Consider the following 15,412-nt stretch of genomic DNA (forward strand, 5'->3'; position numbering starts at 1 on the left):
CTCATCACTGCCGCGAAGAAAATTGCATAAAATAACTACTCATAGTTGTTTCGGTACCCTCCTATCTTTTCATTGCATCGCAATCTTGTGGTGTATTGATTAGATATTTTTTAAATGATGTCGATGATGATAACAACTATGCGATGTAAACTCTGTATGATCGTAACAGATTATTTCGAAAATAGTAGCTATTTACATGGCCATTAGTTAATCTGTAGTTTTGGCATTCTCTGAAAATCAGTACTATACTTGTCATCAATTAGAAATTACCGGTTTATAGTTGTAGGGCTACTTCTAGTTAAGTGCTAGCAATAACTACTTTGGCCTCCTCGGATTGTGTTGCAGCGAAATATGATCTTCTGTGGTGACGAAGGGTATTTTCATGCTGAAATAATTTGAAACTTTGGGCGCGATAAATAATGAAAGGCTTATGTATCAGTCAATCAGACCTTGTTATTTAAAACTGCTGGTAAATCTTGACAATTACACGTTCGAATGAAAACCGTGTATGCATATTGAGCCAACCTGGACCATGTTCAGATGTGGTTAGTCATGAAATCCGTTAAGATTAGTGAATTAGCCCAGTGGTTCTCAACCGCCGGTCCGCGGACCGGTGCCGGTCCGCGACGACATTCCTGCCGGTCCGCGAGGTATATTACAATTTTATACTTTAATTTCAAGATGCAATGCTGAAAGCTTGTCCTTTGATAAAATAAATAAAACATCTAATTTTAAACTGATTTATTACTTCGTGAGGTGACATTAGGGCGGGAAACATGTTCGATTTGACTTAAAGTTCAAGACGTTTCATTTGACGACATGCGAGCGACAAATACATAACAGATACGAGCTCACTCATCGCTAAGCAGCGCAGTTTGATCATTGGTTTTCGATTCATTTATTTTGTGCAGGACCGTAACTGGGGCACCCCAAACTGCTCAATTGGAGAGGGGCCGAGCTTGAAAAGGGCCCAAAATTATTTCGCAAATGAACATGAATCATAACGTTATATTTGAAACTTTTTCCAGCATTTTTCAATTTCTTTTCGGGCTTTGCACGATTTAGTGTCCCTAAATGTCTTTCTTATTAGGTGCCCTTCTCCGAGAAATACGCATGATTTATAGGCATTTCGGCGTCAGCCATTACAGCACCACGACGTATCCATACATAATGAAGTTTAAGTTATCATATGGGACTCCGAAATTTTGACCAAAAATTCGACCGCGAGAAGACCGCCTCAGTCTTGAATGATCGAAAATTTTCGCTATTGTCGCGATAAGACAGAGATATGGTATTCTTTTTCGCCTGCACCATCGAGATGCTTTGACGACGGAGTTGCGATACGGCCCCATGAGGTCATCTAGTCTGCGCCCCCGTTTTTTTCTCTCCTCCATGCTATCCGTGATTGCTGAGCGCCTAGCAGGATAGCTGCGGATACCAATTTTCGAGTCTTTGGTATGACCCGGCCGGGGATCGAACCCACGACCTACCGCTCGAGAAGCCGGACGCATAACCATTACACTATCTCGCTACGTAAACTCTCTGCTTACGCTGAGTAGAATGGATGTGATCACAAGTACAGGTGAAAACATCCACCCAAGTGTAGGGTCTTGGGGCGAAGCCCCCGGAAGTGTGGCTTATTTCCCTGTGGGGGATCCAAGACCAACGTTTTTGGGGGTGGACTGACGAAGTGCTTTTTCGGCCCGGATTTGCGGATGGCCGGTATAGCTGCTGTAATGTGTTTTCTTACGGCACGCATTGTATTCGTAGTTGCCAGAGTAGCCTGCGGCTGGTGGCAGTGGGAAAAAGCAAGGTAGCACGACAAGGTGCTTGGTTCGACTCCGATACGCTTCTTCTCTTGATATTGTCAAAGAGAAGAATATTATTGGAGTTGGCGTGGCCGTTTAAACCCACGGCCTTCGGCGCGAATGACTGTAAACGACTCTCGGCGGTAGCACGTTTATCTGGACAAGGCAAATTTACCTCGAGTCGGCAGACTCACTACCGTAAAATCACATGGATGCCATCATGAATATAATTAAATACGATCAAAACCCTCGAAATGTCACCCTCTAACATCATATAATTGCAAAAAACGGTTGCATACTTTACATTTTGGCTTCATTACAATTTTGACAGTTCACCGGTCCGCCAGACATTTTTTGAAATTTTACCGGTCCGCGAGGTGAAAAAGGTTGAGAACCACTGAATTAGCCTACTCAGTAGGAGTTGTTCATTTTGACTATAGTAGCCCAATCGCGTGCTCAAGTTTATACAATTAAATAGTATATTCATATTGAAATGAACCCGAATATTTTCGGCTGACACTCGTCAGGGGTAATCGTCAGCAACTAGTAGAGAATTGGAAAGAACATTGTATATCAACAATCGTATCACAAAATATGACGTCACCAGCATGAAATTTCGAATGAGAGAGCGTTCAATGTACTATTTTTAGGTGATACACGAACTCCTTTTGTTCACAGAGTTTTGGTTGGTGTATTTTGATAAAAGTTGATTCCAAGGCACACAAATGGAATTGTGAACGGCCTCGACCTACGATTCGAGTTTATATAGAATATTCCCCCGCCACTTCCAACAGATTTCAAACAAATTCACCTATGTTTCGTGTTGTTGATGAAGCTGCTTCCGTGTAGAAAATAGTATTTCGATAGATTAGCATCACTGTCACAAGAGTAATTGCATAACAACCATGCGATGTAGACTCTGTGTGATGGCATCGAATTGTTTGAAAACAGCAGCAATTTCCGTGGTCATTAGTCCAGAGGTGGTCAAAGTAGTCACTCTCGCTACTCAAGTAGAAGTATAAGCAACGCCGTAATTTTTTACTGAAGTTTAAGGAGAAGTATTCTAAGCCTAGTTTTGCCTAGAAAACTGAAAACTGTCTAGCTCTAGCAGATGCACAAATAGCCTAAAATAATAACCACTTTAAGAAGCAGTGCAGGTAAACAGATTCTACTTGAAGCACATCGAATGTAGAAGCACTTCGTTACTGCCTACCTATGCATTGGTCATTCTGCGCTGATCGTGAAGATGCATATATAATATACCTTCAGACTACTTACTTACACGTGTCTACTTGACCGCATGTGGCTCTGTTCTATCGAATAGTGATCTTGTCGTTTGTTCTTGTAGTTGTTGTGGTATTCATGGTTCTTGTCGACTACTTTAGTGCAATATGCCAACTTCCATCATTTTTATTCAGTATAGCTGCGGACTTGTAGCACGGCAAACTTCAAGATTTTTATAACACACCGCCTACACGGATGGAACGGTGACGAGGAGTCTATATATCAGGGGTCACCTTGCACGCGGCCCGCGACCTGATTTGAAATTTCGGAAGAATGCTTAGTAAAGCATTTTAAAATTCTGAAATTGGAGATTGGAGATTGGAGATTGTTTCCAAGCAAACAACTAATGTCAATATCGATTCTTTAGTCCAGTGGGGGGCAACCTTCTGCAGTAGAAGACAAATTATATGCCCCCGTCGATACTTCATTATATTACAGTGGTTCCCAACCTGAGGGCGCGTCACCCTTGGGGGCGTGAAAGCTCTGAAGGGGACCCAAAAAAGCGGTCAACTGAAAAAAGAATTCGCGCATTGCGCGATTTACCTCCAATTCGTGCGTGTTTCTCCATATATACACCGAATTTCATATTTTTCAATTCTCTCATCAACAGTTAGCCTTCCATGCCATGAACAATCTGTTGGGGTTGCTAGCATCCGGGTTGGATTTTGTGATATGACAATAAGGGGCGCGGAATTTTACACCATCATTAAGGGGGGCGTGTCTAAAAAAAGGTTGGGAACCACTTAATTAGGATGTGTTGGCTGCTGTCCATATGCGAATTGAATTTACGAATTGATATCCTAATTAATGAGAGGTTTGAAGTATTCTTGAAATCTTCTTCGCTCTATGCGCGGTCCAATGCGAGTTGTTTCTCGATTTTAATATAGTATTATAGTGGCCTTTGTAATCTAAGTCCCAAAGTACAGATGCGCACAGCAGAGGAAAATGAAGTGCCCCATCAAGAATTACCAATTTGTAATCGTTTTCTCGTCATCACGAAGGAAATCTATTTCTGGTAGGCGTAAATTTGGGTGAATCCAAAATCTATCCACTATTCCGACAATCCTGATGGGAGGTCAAGACACAACAGCATGCGACAAAGAGAACTAATGGCAATTGGCCCAATCAAAGATGCAGCACCGCAGCATTAATAACTTCCCTACATTTTCGAAGACATCCCCTGCATCAACTCTACCGGTGAATCTGATCACATGGGCTGAGAAAGGACGAATATTTGATAGTAATAAGTGAAACTATACTTATATTATTGACGAAATACAATCATGGATAACAAACAATTTTCGCGCTTGCGCAACTACGAAACGCGCATACGAATTTCGAAATGTGGTATGCGACCCATTTTAAGTTGGCGACCCCTGGTCTAAATAAATCTCCAACTCTTGGTTAGGAATTCTGGAGTCCAGCTCGGTCGGACTCGAAACCGCAATCCATTGGTGTTAAAAATGTGGGTTATATCACAATGAAATCTCGCTACCTATAGAGATCTTATGTGACTTCAAAAGAGACTTTTCATGTAATCTTATGTTCATTTTAGAACGCTGCATTAGACAGGATTACATTATATTAAATTATAGAAGCAGTGCAGTTAATAACAAATTTTTTTGGCCAAGTTGGAAATGACCCATTCTCAAAGTCATAATGACCGCAATGAAAATAAATGCAAGGTTTGCGGAGAAGGATTCATCAACCGGTCTAGCTTGGGACTACATATGAAATTTCACGCTGCACTCAACGACTTTGAGTGCTACATATGCGGAAAATCATTCGTCACCAAATATTGCATGAAAATGCACATGAAAATTCACTCCGTTTCGAAAGAGTTTGAGTGCGACATATGTGGAAAAAGCTTTTTGCAAAAGTCATGCCTGAAAACTCATTTTACGCGCCACACGGGAAAGAAGGACTATAAGTGCGACATATGCGGGATGACATTCAGCAGCAACTCCGAAATGAGAGGACACGAAAAAATTCATTCCGCAGTAAAACAGTTTGAGTGCGAAATCTGCGGGAATGGCTTCGTAAGCAAGTCTACTTTTAGGGCACATTATTTGCGTCACAAAGGAGCGGCGAAAGATCACGAGTGTCAAATATGCGGGAAAGGTTTCGAAATAAAATCGAACCTGGAAAAACATTATTTGATTCACACCGGAGAAAAAGAACACAAGTGCGACATCTGTGGGAAAGCTTTTCGTAGGAAGTCGCACATTAGGGAGCACATGAAGAGGATACACTCAAATACGAGAGAATATGAGTGCGATATATGCGGGGAAGCTTTTGTGCACGAGTCTCACCTGAAATATCACTATTCCGTCCACATGGGACCAGGATACCTTTGTGAAGTATGTGGGAAACCGTTTGTTATCGAATCCAAGATGAGAAGACACATGAATAGTATGCACTTCAGATTGAAAGAGTTTGAGTGCGACATATGTGCGAGACCATTCGCCGCGAAATCCGTCATGAGAAGACACATGAAACTTCACGCCGGATTGAAGGAGTGTGAATGTGAGATTTGTGGTAAAGCATTCCATTCGAAGTGGCACGCACAGAGACACACAGCGTCGGCTCACTTAGAAGCGAAAGGATATGAGTGCGACACATGCGGCAGTGTCTTTCGACATAAGTCTAACCTCGGAGCTCACTATTTCATCCACATGGAAAAGAAGTACCCGTGTGCAATCTGTGGGAAACTATTCAATGTCAAATCCTCATTGAAAAAACACACCAAGATTCACTTGGGAGTAAAAGACTATGAGTGCGAGATTTGCGGAAAGACATTTGGTTCAAGGAGTTGTATTGTCCGTCACTTCCGAGTTCACGGAATCGACAGGAAGAAAGGATGCGATGAGTCCGTAAAACATTTCAGAGGCGGGTCTCTTAAAAAAAATCACTTATCTAGATGACATGGTCCTAGACAATTGAATTAGTCACATTCAGTCGACTGAAATTGGAATCTGACAGAACTACAATGACCGTGTTCTTTTCAAACGTACATTGGGGATTAGCCTACATGATATTAACAATAGCAATGGAATTCCACGCTCACGCTCGCTGATAGTCAGTAAGCGTTGCTTATGAGGATTTATCGACGATTCGTGCTTCTAGTTGTTTTTCCTATTTGTGATTCAGAACCATTCCGCATCGTCAGACTTTACAAACTACTTGATTTTCAAATAGCGCAACCAAAACTAGAACTACTCGCTTTTCAAAACCCGCAACTAGAATTAGAACTAACGAGGGGTGGTGTGAACCTCAGAAAGGTTCTGGTTCGTGTGAACGCGAACCTTTTTGAAAGGTTCTGTGTGAACGAAAACGTGAACCTCATGACGTCACGTGACGTCATATTGCTAATTCCAACCCTACATTTCAGTGAGAGTCTACCTAGCGACGACTCGGGCCACATAGTGCCACAATGGTGAAGTAAGTATTGACGTTTCAATCGTCGCCAAATGTATCAACTGGAACAATCAAATGATATAATAATCCCATAAAATCGATCTCTTCCGTCGATTTGCCAACAATCTCGACGAGGACTTGCCAGGGAATATAAGCTTACGCCTTGACGGTATAGAGGTCAGACCGGACTATGAATTCGGCGTATGAGTATTGCTACGTTGATATTGAGCGGAGTGTCAAATGATTTTGCTATCGATATTGCCCCATTAACAAGTTATACAGCAGTAGCCAACTCCACATTCGTTCGTAGCCAACATATGAAATCAAGATTGACTCCATACGCCTACCAGATTTTTTACATCCAACAACGATGTCAATTTCATTGATTGATTGAATAAGAGTCATTCACTGACTACCTACAAGCAGTGTATTTCGCTCTTGATGTTGTGTGATTGCGAGTCAAGCTCACATCAGAGAGTCACTTAATATTCGAGCAAACTTTTGAAACAAAATAAGAAAATTTTTTGAGATTGTTTACTGTAAAATTTTTTATGCTGCCCGCGCCAGGCAGATAGTGGTCCGCAATTGAAATGCAATAAATTGCAACCAAAGATGGTATAATGAAGTGAAAATTGTAATATATGAAAAAGGTTCACAGTGCAGAACCTACCAAGGTTCGTTTGTGAACGTGAACCTCTGAATTTCTGAGGTTCACACACAGAACACGAACGTGAACCTCACGTTCACACCATCCCGAGTAACGACCATTAAAATCTCCAACTATACTAAAACACAACTATTAAATAGATCAGTGTTTCTTGGCCGGTGTTTCCGGGCGCACGATGTAAGTAATGTATCAAGTGTGTAGTTATTCAGTAATGTGGTAGACTTTTGTTTTTGTGACTCACTGAAAGCTAGGCGTCCCCCGAAGGCTTGTAGATTAGCGTGGGGCAGACCTGGGCATTTTACTGCCCGCGGGCCAAATACGGACCCCGAAAAGTTGCTTCGAATTTTGAATTATATATTTGAATGTGTACTAAAACAAGTGCTGTACACAAATTGAACCGCAATTGCGTTTACTTTAAAGGCTGTTTAATGCTTATTTGTTCACCGTGGTTAAGTAGCAGTAACCTAAGTTCGTCGTATGCGTAATCTATATTTAAAAAGTATTTCGATACGACATGCGTAAATTTAAGTCTGGATTATGACATATAAGTGTGCAGTTACTCGGCTGAGGCTCCGAGAAGTCGAATTAGGAAAACCTGCCAGTGAAACCACCAAAACAACAGAACCATATTACCACGCTACACACCGCTCGGGATATTGACCAAACTGTAACATTCTATACATTTTGGTGTCTTAATTTAATAGAATGAAGTGTCTGGGGGTTGGTGTGATTAAAAACAGTTAACAATGTTTCTTGTTTACCATTGTTTCGAATAATTACGTGGCGTAAACAATAACACATCTACCTAGATCAGTGGTTGCCAACCTTTTTGTCTTCATTCCCCACTTCAGATTTATTCCGAGTCTTCATTCCCAACTACCCTAAACTATCGTCGTATTTCCTTTCAACTATTGTCATTACGGGGCAGATATTTGTTTGTTTGAGTACACAAGACCCACAAACACACCAGTACGCAAGACAATTGCCTATAACTGCAACATAAAACCTATTGTGAACAGATACCGGTAACCCTCAAATTTCAGCGAATTCTTTATTACACGTCATACTGGTCGTGCTCGATGCGTTTGTGACGCCATCATTGGTTATCCAGAGTCAATATGAGTTTTTGTGAACAACACGCAATACAACTTTCGATATACATACATTCCAGAGCAGTTAACTGGTAACGGTAATCGTTCATGTGTCTCCATAAATATGTAGAGTGTAGACCATCCTGCATATAATGTAAACAAATGCGTCTATTCCCCACCAGAAACCATTCAGTTCCCCACCGTTTGGGAACCACTGGGTTGTAACCGAGTCACAAAACTTCGAGTAATAAGTCAATCTCACTTATATAGTTTTGACTCGAGTCAAGTCGAGTCAATTCCAAGTCACCACCGAGTCAAGTCCGAGTCCAAGTCACGGAGTAGCATGTTGAGTCCGAATCATAGTGTTTTGACTCGAGTCCGAGTCCAAGTCATTGTGTTGACCGTTCAGTTCCGAGTTAATGTTACATGAAACCAACTTTTTACAACTCTGCTCGGTGATATCGAATGCTTCGCGTTCATAATATACCAATTTTCTTCACTTTTAACGGTTTCTGGTGACATTTTCAAGTACCGGTACTGATAGACCAACAAATATTAGTGTAATAACTTCACTATTCTTCAAAAGTACAATTAAATGCCTGTCTCGGTAGGCCCAGTCTCGAGTCATATGACTTGGTCCAAGTCATGCGCAATGACTCGAGTACAAGTCCAGTCAATACACAAATTGACTCGAGTCGAGTCATTTTTTATTTTCAAGAAAATGACTCGAGTCAAGTCGAGTCGAGTCACCAAAAAATCGCGACTCGAGTCATTACAACCCTGCTGTACCACCATTCTATCGCCTACATGCTATCCGTGCACGCTCAGCGCCTGGCGGAATAGCCGCAGATCCCAGTTTCCGAGTTTTCTGACCGGGCCAAGAAGCCGGACGCATCACCATTATGTTATCTCGCTCGGAAGAGACATTACAAAACGGCAAACAAATTGGCCGAACAAAGATTAGTCACAATTGTCAACTCGAAAATGAGGGTGTAACAGCGCTCATCGTGAAAAGAATCAAATTGGGAACATCCACGTTGCATTACACGGATTACACCAGTGGTTCTTAACCGACCTACCACGGAGCACTAGGGGGTGCCATGAGTCAGTCTCGGAGGTTCCGCAGAGGGCTAGATACACGCTCAAATTTCGAATATGATTTGTGATGATACGCATATCTTGACCATTATTGGTTGCATGCCCGATCTGTAGCCGAATTGTGACTGTTGTTGTGGTAGTAAGTACGTCGTATGCTGTGACGTGCGCAGAGGAGGTTGAGGTTTGTATTCGAAACCCAGAACTTCTGAAATACCAATGTTATCTCAAATTTTTATAAGCTTATTTGAAATGAAACAGTTGGTATCTCCATCTCAGTGTTGCGTTTCGGCCAAACAATACGATGTCACTTTGCAAGGCGGATTACCACCGCATATTAAAATTGGTATCTGAAGGGGAACCGCAGAAATCGCACTGATTTAAATATTGGGAAATATTGATCAATGGCTGCGAACGCGCACCGACAGTGTTACGTAGGAACAGGAAATGGTTGGCATAAATATACAATCGATTGGTGCAGCGCTGGCGTCGCGGTATATGAGAAGATCTCATGTGAGGTTTGTCGCATAGAGTGGATATAATTCAAAGCTGCAGTTTGATTTGCGCATTAAAATCAATAAATCATGTAAGACGTGACTTACGAAAAGATACAGGAGTAAGGAAATGGATACCGCAGCACGTCGCATGGTTTTCTTACGCAGTGGCACTTCAAAGGATATTATTCATTCCTGGCGGGTGGGATAACTTTGTCATACTAATCAGTCGCTTAAGCAGTTGGCTAGCGTTGTCGAGTCGCAAGAGCAGTAGTGTCGTGAGTGCTTGGATATTATTTATCTCGTGCTCAATTCTCAGGGCATTACAGTCGTTATGCTCTACTGATTATAATCCTGCATCATTCATGTCTAGTTCAAATTTCAAATTTGTGATTGAGGAGTTGAATTCCAAATGCTATATTACTAGGAGTTACAATTACTGCCGTTGCAATACTAGCAGCATAAATCGATGTACAATGTCATAATTTTCCATAGTCTACATACAGATCCGCAGATGTAGAGCAATAAACAGCTATTTATAATGTTTATGCAGTATGCTGATTTCATGACATGGGCTCTTGTAAATGACATTCAACGGTAATTTATCTCGGCCATCGGAACAAAAGCCTCTATAGATGTAATAAGTCCCACCCTGGCCAATGATTTATCTGTGATAATAATATGGTAATGATCAATGTCCAATTGTCCATGATCGAATGAGTTACTCTGTTGGCTGATCCATGTGAATGGTGTAGGGATTTAAGTCACCCATTTAGTCAATCAGAGCTTGTTATTTAAAACTGCTGGTATATCTTGACAATTGCGAGTTCGTATGAAAACCGTGTATACAAATTGAGCCAACCTAGACCATGTTCAGATGTGGTTAATAATGAAATCCGTTAAGATTAGTGAATTAGCATATTCACTTGTTGTTCACTTTCACTATAGTAGCCCACTCGCGTGCTCAAGTTTATATGGAATATTCCCCCTCCACTTCCAACAGTTTTCAAACAAATTCACCTATGTTTCGTCTTGTTGATGAAGCTTTCGTGTAGAAAATAGTATTTCGGTAGATTAGCACCACCGTCACGAGAGTAATTGCATAACAACCATGCGATGTAGAGTCTGTGTGATCACATCGAATTGTTTGAAAACGGAAGCAATTTCCATGGTCATTAGTCCAGATGTGGTGAAAGTAGTCACCGCCGCTACCTCAAGTAGAGGTATAAGCAACGCCGTGAATTTTTACTGAAGTTTAAGACAAGTATTCTATAAAATAACCTCGATTTACCGCGGAATGTTTTGAAGCACGGTAGCAAGACATTTTGTGGTAATGTAACATTACCGTTAAGTAAATGTAAATTTAACTTACACTCGTCCGGTATCTCACTTTACACGCCAGACTGTAATGTTACAGTCACCTCCGGTATATCCAATCTACAAGCTCTCCTGTATATTTGCGACCGATACTGTAATTTTACCGCTTATCTACAACATGATGTCCGTGTAAATCAGGATTACATACGAGCTTGCAAATTCACGTACATCCATACCAATCGCAAAGCAACGTGATGCTAAAATATCGCAAAAATTTCTTCACACTCCCAAAACGACATTGGAAAAAACTGTAAATTCATTCATGATTCACGAAGAAATGGTTATCGATGGAAAAGTATTGCTGCTGGAGGTCTAATTCTTCTTTAGGAGACATGCAGTAGGCTGACACGAGTGGTCTCGAGAAAAGTTGAATTAATATAATATAAATAATTCCACCACCGGACAAACTGCCAATTGTTTCTTTTTCTCGTCTTTATTCCTTCTGTGTAAATAGTTTTGCCTAGAAAACTGAAAACTGTCTACCTCTCGCAGATGCAGAAATAGCCTAAAATGATAACCACATTAGGAAGCAGTGCAGGTAGGCAGATTCTACTTGAAGCACATCAAATGTAAAAACACTTCGTTACTGCCTACCTATGCATTAGTCATTCTGCGCTGATCGTGAAGATGCATCTATACCTTCAGACTACGTACTTGAGTATACTTGACCGCATGTGGCTCTGTTCTATCGAATAGTGATCTTGTCATTTGTTGTTAATATTGTTTGTATATGCTCATTTACACCATGCCAATTTCCCTCATTTTAATTCAGTAACTGCCTACTTGTAGCACGGCATACTTCTAGACTTTTATAGCACACCGCTTACACTGATGGAATGGCGACGAGGAGTCAAAATAAAGCTCCAACACTCGGTTAGAAATTCTGGAGTCGACCTCGGTCGGATTCGAACCCGCAATGCATTGGTGTTTGAAATGTGGGTTATAGCACTACGATATCTTGCTACCTATTGTGATCTTATGTGACTTTGAAAAGAGACCTTTCATGCAATCTTATGTTCATTTTAGAACGCAGCATTAGACAAGATTATACACTATATATTAAATTATAGAAGCAGAACAGCTAGTAACAAGATTTTCTGGCCAAGTCGGAAATGACGCATTCTCAAAGTCATAATGACCGAAACGAAAATAAATGCAAGGTTTGCGGAGAAGGATTCATCAACCGGTCTAGCTTGGGACTACACATGAAATTTCACGCTGCACTCAGCGACTTTGAGTGCTACATATGCGGAAAATCATTCGTCACCAAATATCGCGTGAGAATGCACATGAAAATTCACTCCGTTTCGAAAGAGTTTGAGTGCGACGTATGTGGAAAAAGCTATTTGCAAAAGTCTGGCCTGAAAACTCATTTTACGTGCCACACGGGAAAGAAAGACTATAAGTGCGACATATGCGGAAAGCCATTCAGCAGCAACTCCAAAATGAGAGGACACGAAAAAATTCATTCCGCAGCAAAACAGTTTGAGTGCGAAATCTGCGGGTATGGCTTCGTAAGTAAGTCTAAATTTAGGGCGCATTATTTGCGTCATACAGGAGCGGCGAAAGATCACGAGTGTCAAATATGCGGGAAAGGTTTCGAAATAAAATCGAAACTGGAAATTCATTATTTGATTCACACCGGAGAAAAAGAACACAAGTGCGACATCTGTGGGAAAGCTTTTCGTAAGAAGTCGCACATTAGGGAACACATGAAAAGGATACACTTAAATACGAGAGAATATGAGTGCGATATATGCGGGGAAGCTTTTGTGCACGGGTGTCACCTGAAATATCATTATTCCGTCCACATGGGACCAGGATACCTTTGTGAAGTATGTGGGAAACCATTTGTTATCAAATCCATGATGAGAAGACACATGAATAATATGCACTTCGGATTGAAAGAGTTTGAGTGCGACATATGTGCGAGACCATTCGCCGAGAAATCCAACATAGGAAGACACATGAAACTTCACACCGGATTGAAGGAGTGTGAGTGTGAGATTTGTGGTAAAGCATTCCATTCGAAGTGGTCCGCAAAGAGACACACTGAGTCGGCTCACTTAGAAGCGAAAGGATATGAGTGCGACACATGCGGCAGTGTCTTTCGACATAAGTCTAACCTCGGAGCTCACTATTTCACCCACATGGAAAAGAAGTATCCGTGTGCAATATGTGGGAAACTATTCAATGTCAAATCCATCTTGAAAAAACACAGCAAGATTCACTTGGGAGTAAAAGACTATGAGTGCGAGATTTGCGGAAGGACATTTCGTTCCAAGAGTGATGTTGTACGTCACTTCCGAGTTCACGGAATCGACAGGAAATAAGGATGCGATCAGTCCGTAAAACAACTCAGAGGCGGGTCTCTTAAAAAGAAATCACTTATCTAGATGACCTGATCCTAGACAATTGAAACAGTCACATTCAGACGACTGAAATTGGAATCTAACGGGACTAAAATGACCGTGTTCTTTTCAAATGTACATTGAGAATTAGCCTACATGATATTAACAAGAGCGTTGCTCATGTGGGTGGATTTATCGACGATTGTTGGATTGGATTGGATTTATCGTAATTGTTTTTCCCCTTTGTGATTCTGAGCCATTCCGTATCGTCAGACTTGTACAAACTACTTGATTTTCAAATAGCGCAACTAAAACTAGAACTATATAGCGCGGTCTGTCGTGGGCGCGCGTTCGTCTAGGTCTGCGTCTCGGTAGGACATAGACACGTCAGCATTACTCTTTCATTAGAACAACTTAAAACACTTCGATGTTCGTCGGACGGTGACTAAGAGCGACTGCTCCTCGGACGTTGACTGAAAAGCGACAGACATCGGAATGCAACACAACAGATATGCGATCATGCGAATCAGCGCGGGTAATAGTAATCAATCGGGGCAATCAGGGTTGAGTGATACGCCACAATGCCCCCCCCCCCTGGTTGATAAAAGCTTCAGGATATTATGGACACTGCAGTCAACAATTAAACTACCAAGTTAAGGACTCCATCAGCATGACGCGGTAGTGATTACACACTAAGATTCGAACACGACGAACTACCAAAGTGATGTGGGTGTGGTGGTAAAGCTATAAATGACAAAATGGTGCGTTTAGTGACAAAGATGCACTTAAAATGTGAAAAGCTCACCAATTGACACTGAAATACATTACATATACACATACGAGAATAGGCATAGAGTGTCTGAGAATGAATAGATATTTCACAGTAACATCTGAAACTATACTAATATTATCGACAAAATTCATTCACGAGGTTGAAAAACCCATCTGAATTAATAACTCCCATCGGTCGTATAAAATCAGAATCTACTCGCGTACCACCTGGAAGATCTTCGCGTACCACGGGTTGGGAACCACTGCTTTAAAGGCTTTTTAGTGCTTATTTGTTCACCGTGGTTAAGTAGCAGTAGCAGTTCGTCGTATGCGTAATCTATGTTCAAAATAAATTCGATATGACATGGGTAACTTTAAGTCTGGATTTGTGACATATAAGCACGCAGTTACTCGGCTGAAGCTCTGAGAAGTCGAATTAGGAAAACCTGCCAGTGAAACTACCAAAACAACAGGACCATATTACCACGCTACACGCCGCTCGGGATAGTGAGAGTGACCAAGCTGTAACATTCTATGCCAGTGCTCTTCAATTTGCAAACGGTGTACCACTCGGATGGGGTGTACAGGGGTGTACCAGATCCGAATTACAATGAGCCGATGGCTAGCTATCAATCACAATTCACAAAGGCAGGTTTATAGGTCAGTACAGGTTGACGCACAGGTTAATGAGCAATATGCCAATATGGTACGATGTTATCTCAAGTGTAATACTGTACACCGCTTGATTGTGATGTCATATAAGCAAATATTTCCCCTATTCATTTAGCCGTCGGCAATAGACCAATCGTTCCGTTTGGTGTTGGAAAGTATGCAGTTAACAAACATGTGTTCAGCTAGTCATTTGTATTTTAGTGATTTTGGAGGAAACCGCCGCGATAGCTCAGACGGTCCTTGGACATATGAGCATGCGACATTACAGCATGCGAGACTTCGGCATGCGACAATTTGGCATGCGACACGTGAGCATGTGGGTTAAATTACGGGTTAGGGGTAGGTTAGGGTTGGATTTATGGTTGGGTTAGGGTTAGGCCTTAGG

At 41.5% G+C, this 15,412-nt stretch overlaps 2 protein-coding genes across 2 annotated transcripts; both read left to right on the forward strand.

Annotated features, from left to right (window-relative positions):
* Positions 1-3,863: 3,863 nt before the first annotated feature.
* LOC145435016 (uncharacterized) lies at positions 3,864-9,959 on the forward strand. Its single transcript, XM_080312278.1, has one exon. It carries the CDS (start codon positions 4,730-4,732, stop codon positions 6,014-6,016), a length of 1,287 nt encoding a protein of 428 aa, XP_080168404.1. The 5' UTR covers positions 3,864-4,729; the 3' UTR covers positions 6,017-9,959.
* Positions 9,960-12,247: 2,288 nt separating this feature from the next.
* Positions 12,248-14,727, forward strand: LOC145435022 (uncharacterized). The gene has a single exon (XM_080312291.1). It carries the CDS (start codon positions 12,346-12,348, stop codon positions 13,564-13,566), a length of 1,221 nt encoding a protein of 406 aa, XP_080168417.1. The 5' UTR covers positions 12,248-12,345; the 3' UTR covers positions 13,567-14,727.
* The last annotated feature ends 685 nt before the right edge of the window (positions 14,728-15,412 follow it).

The sequence above is a fragment of the Botryllus schlosseri genome, chromosome 1 (assembly GCF_051294905.1).
Source record: "Botryllus schlosseri isolate E-star chromosome 1, Bs_hap1, whole genome shotgun sequence".
In the NCBI taxonomy this organism is placed as follows: domain Eukaryota; kingdom Metazoa; phylum Chordata; class Ascidiacea; order Stolidobranchia; family Styelidae; genus Botryllus; species Botryllus schlosseri.

What these genes read in the sequence shown, in the direction of transcription:
- LOC145435016 (XM_080312278.1), top strand. Translation starts at nt 4,730, where the DNA reads ATGACCCATTCTCAAAGTCATAATGACCGCAATGAAAATAAATGCAAG.
- LOC145435022 (XM_080312291.1), top strand. Translation starts at nt 12,346, where the DNA reads ATGACGCATTCTCAAAGTCATAATGACCGAAACGAAAATAAATGCAAG.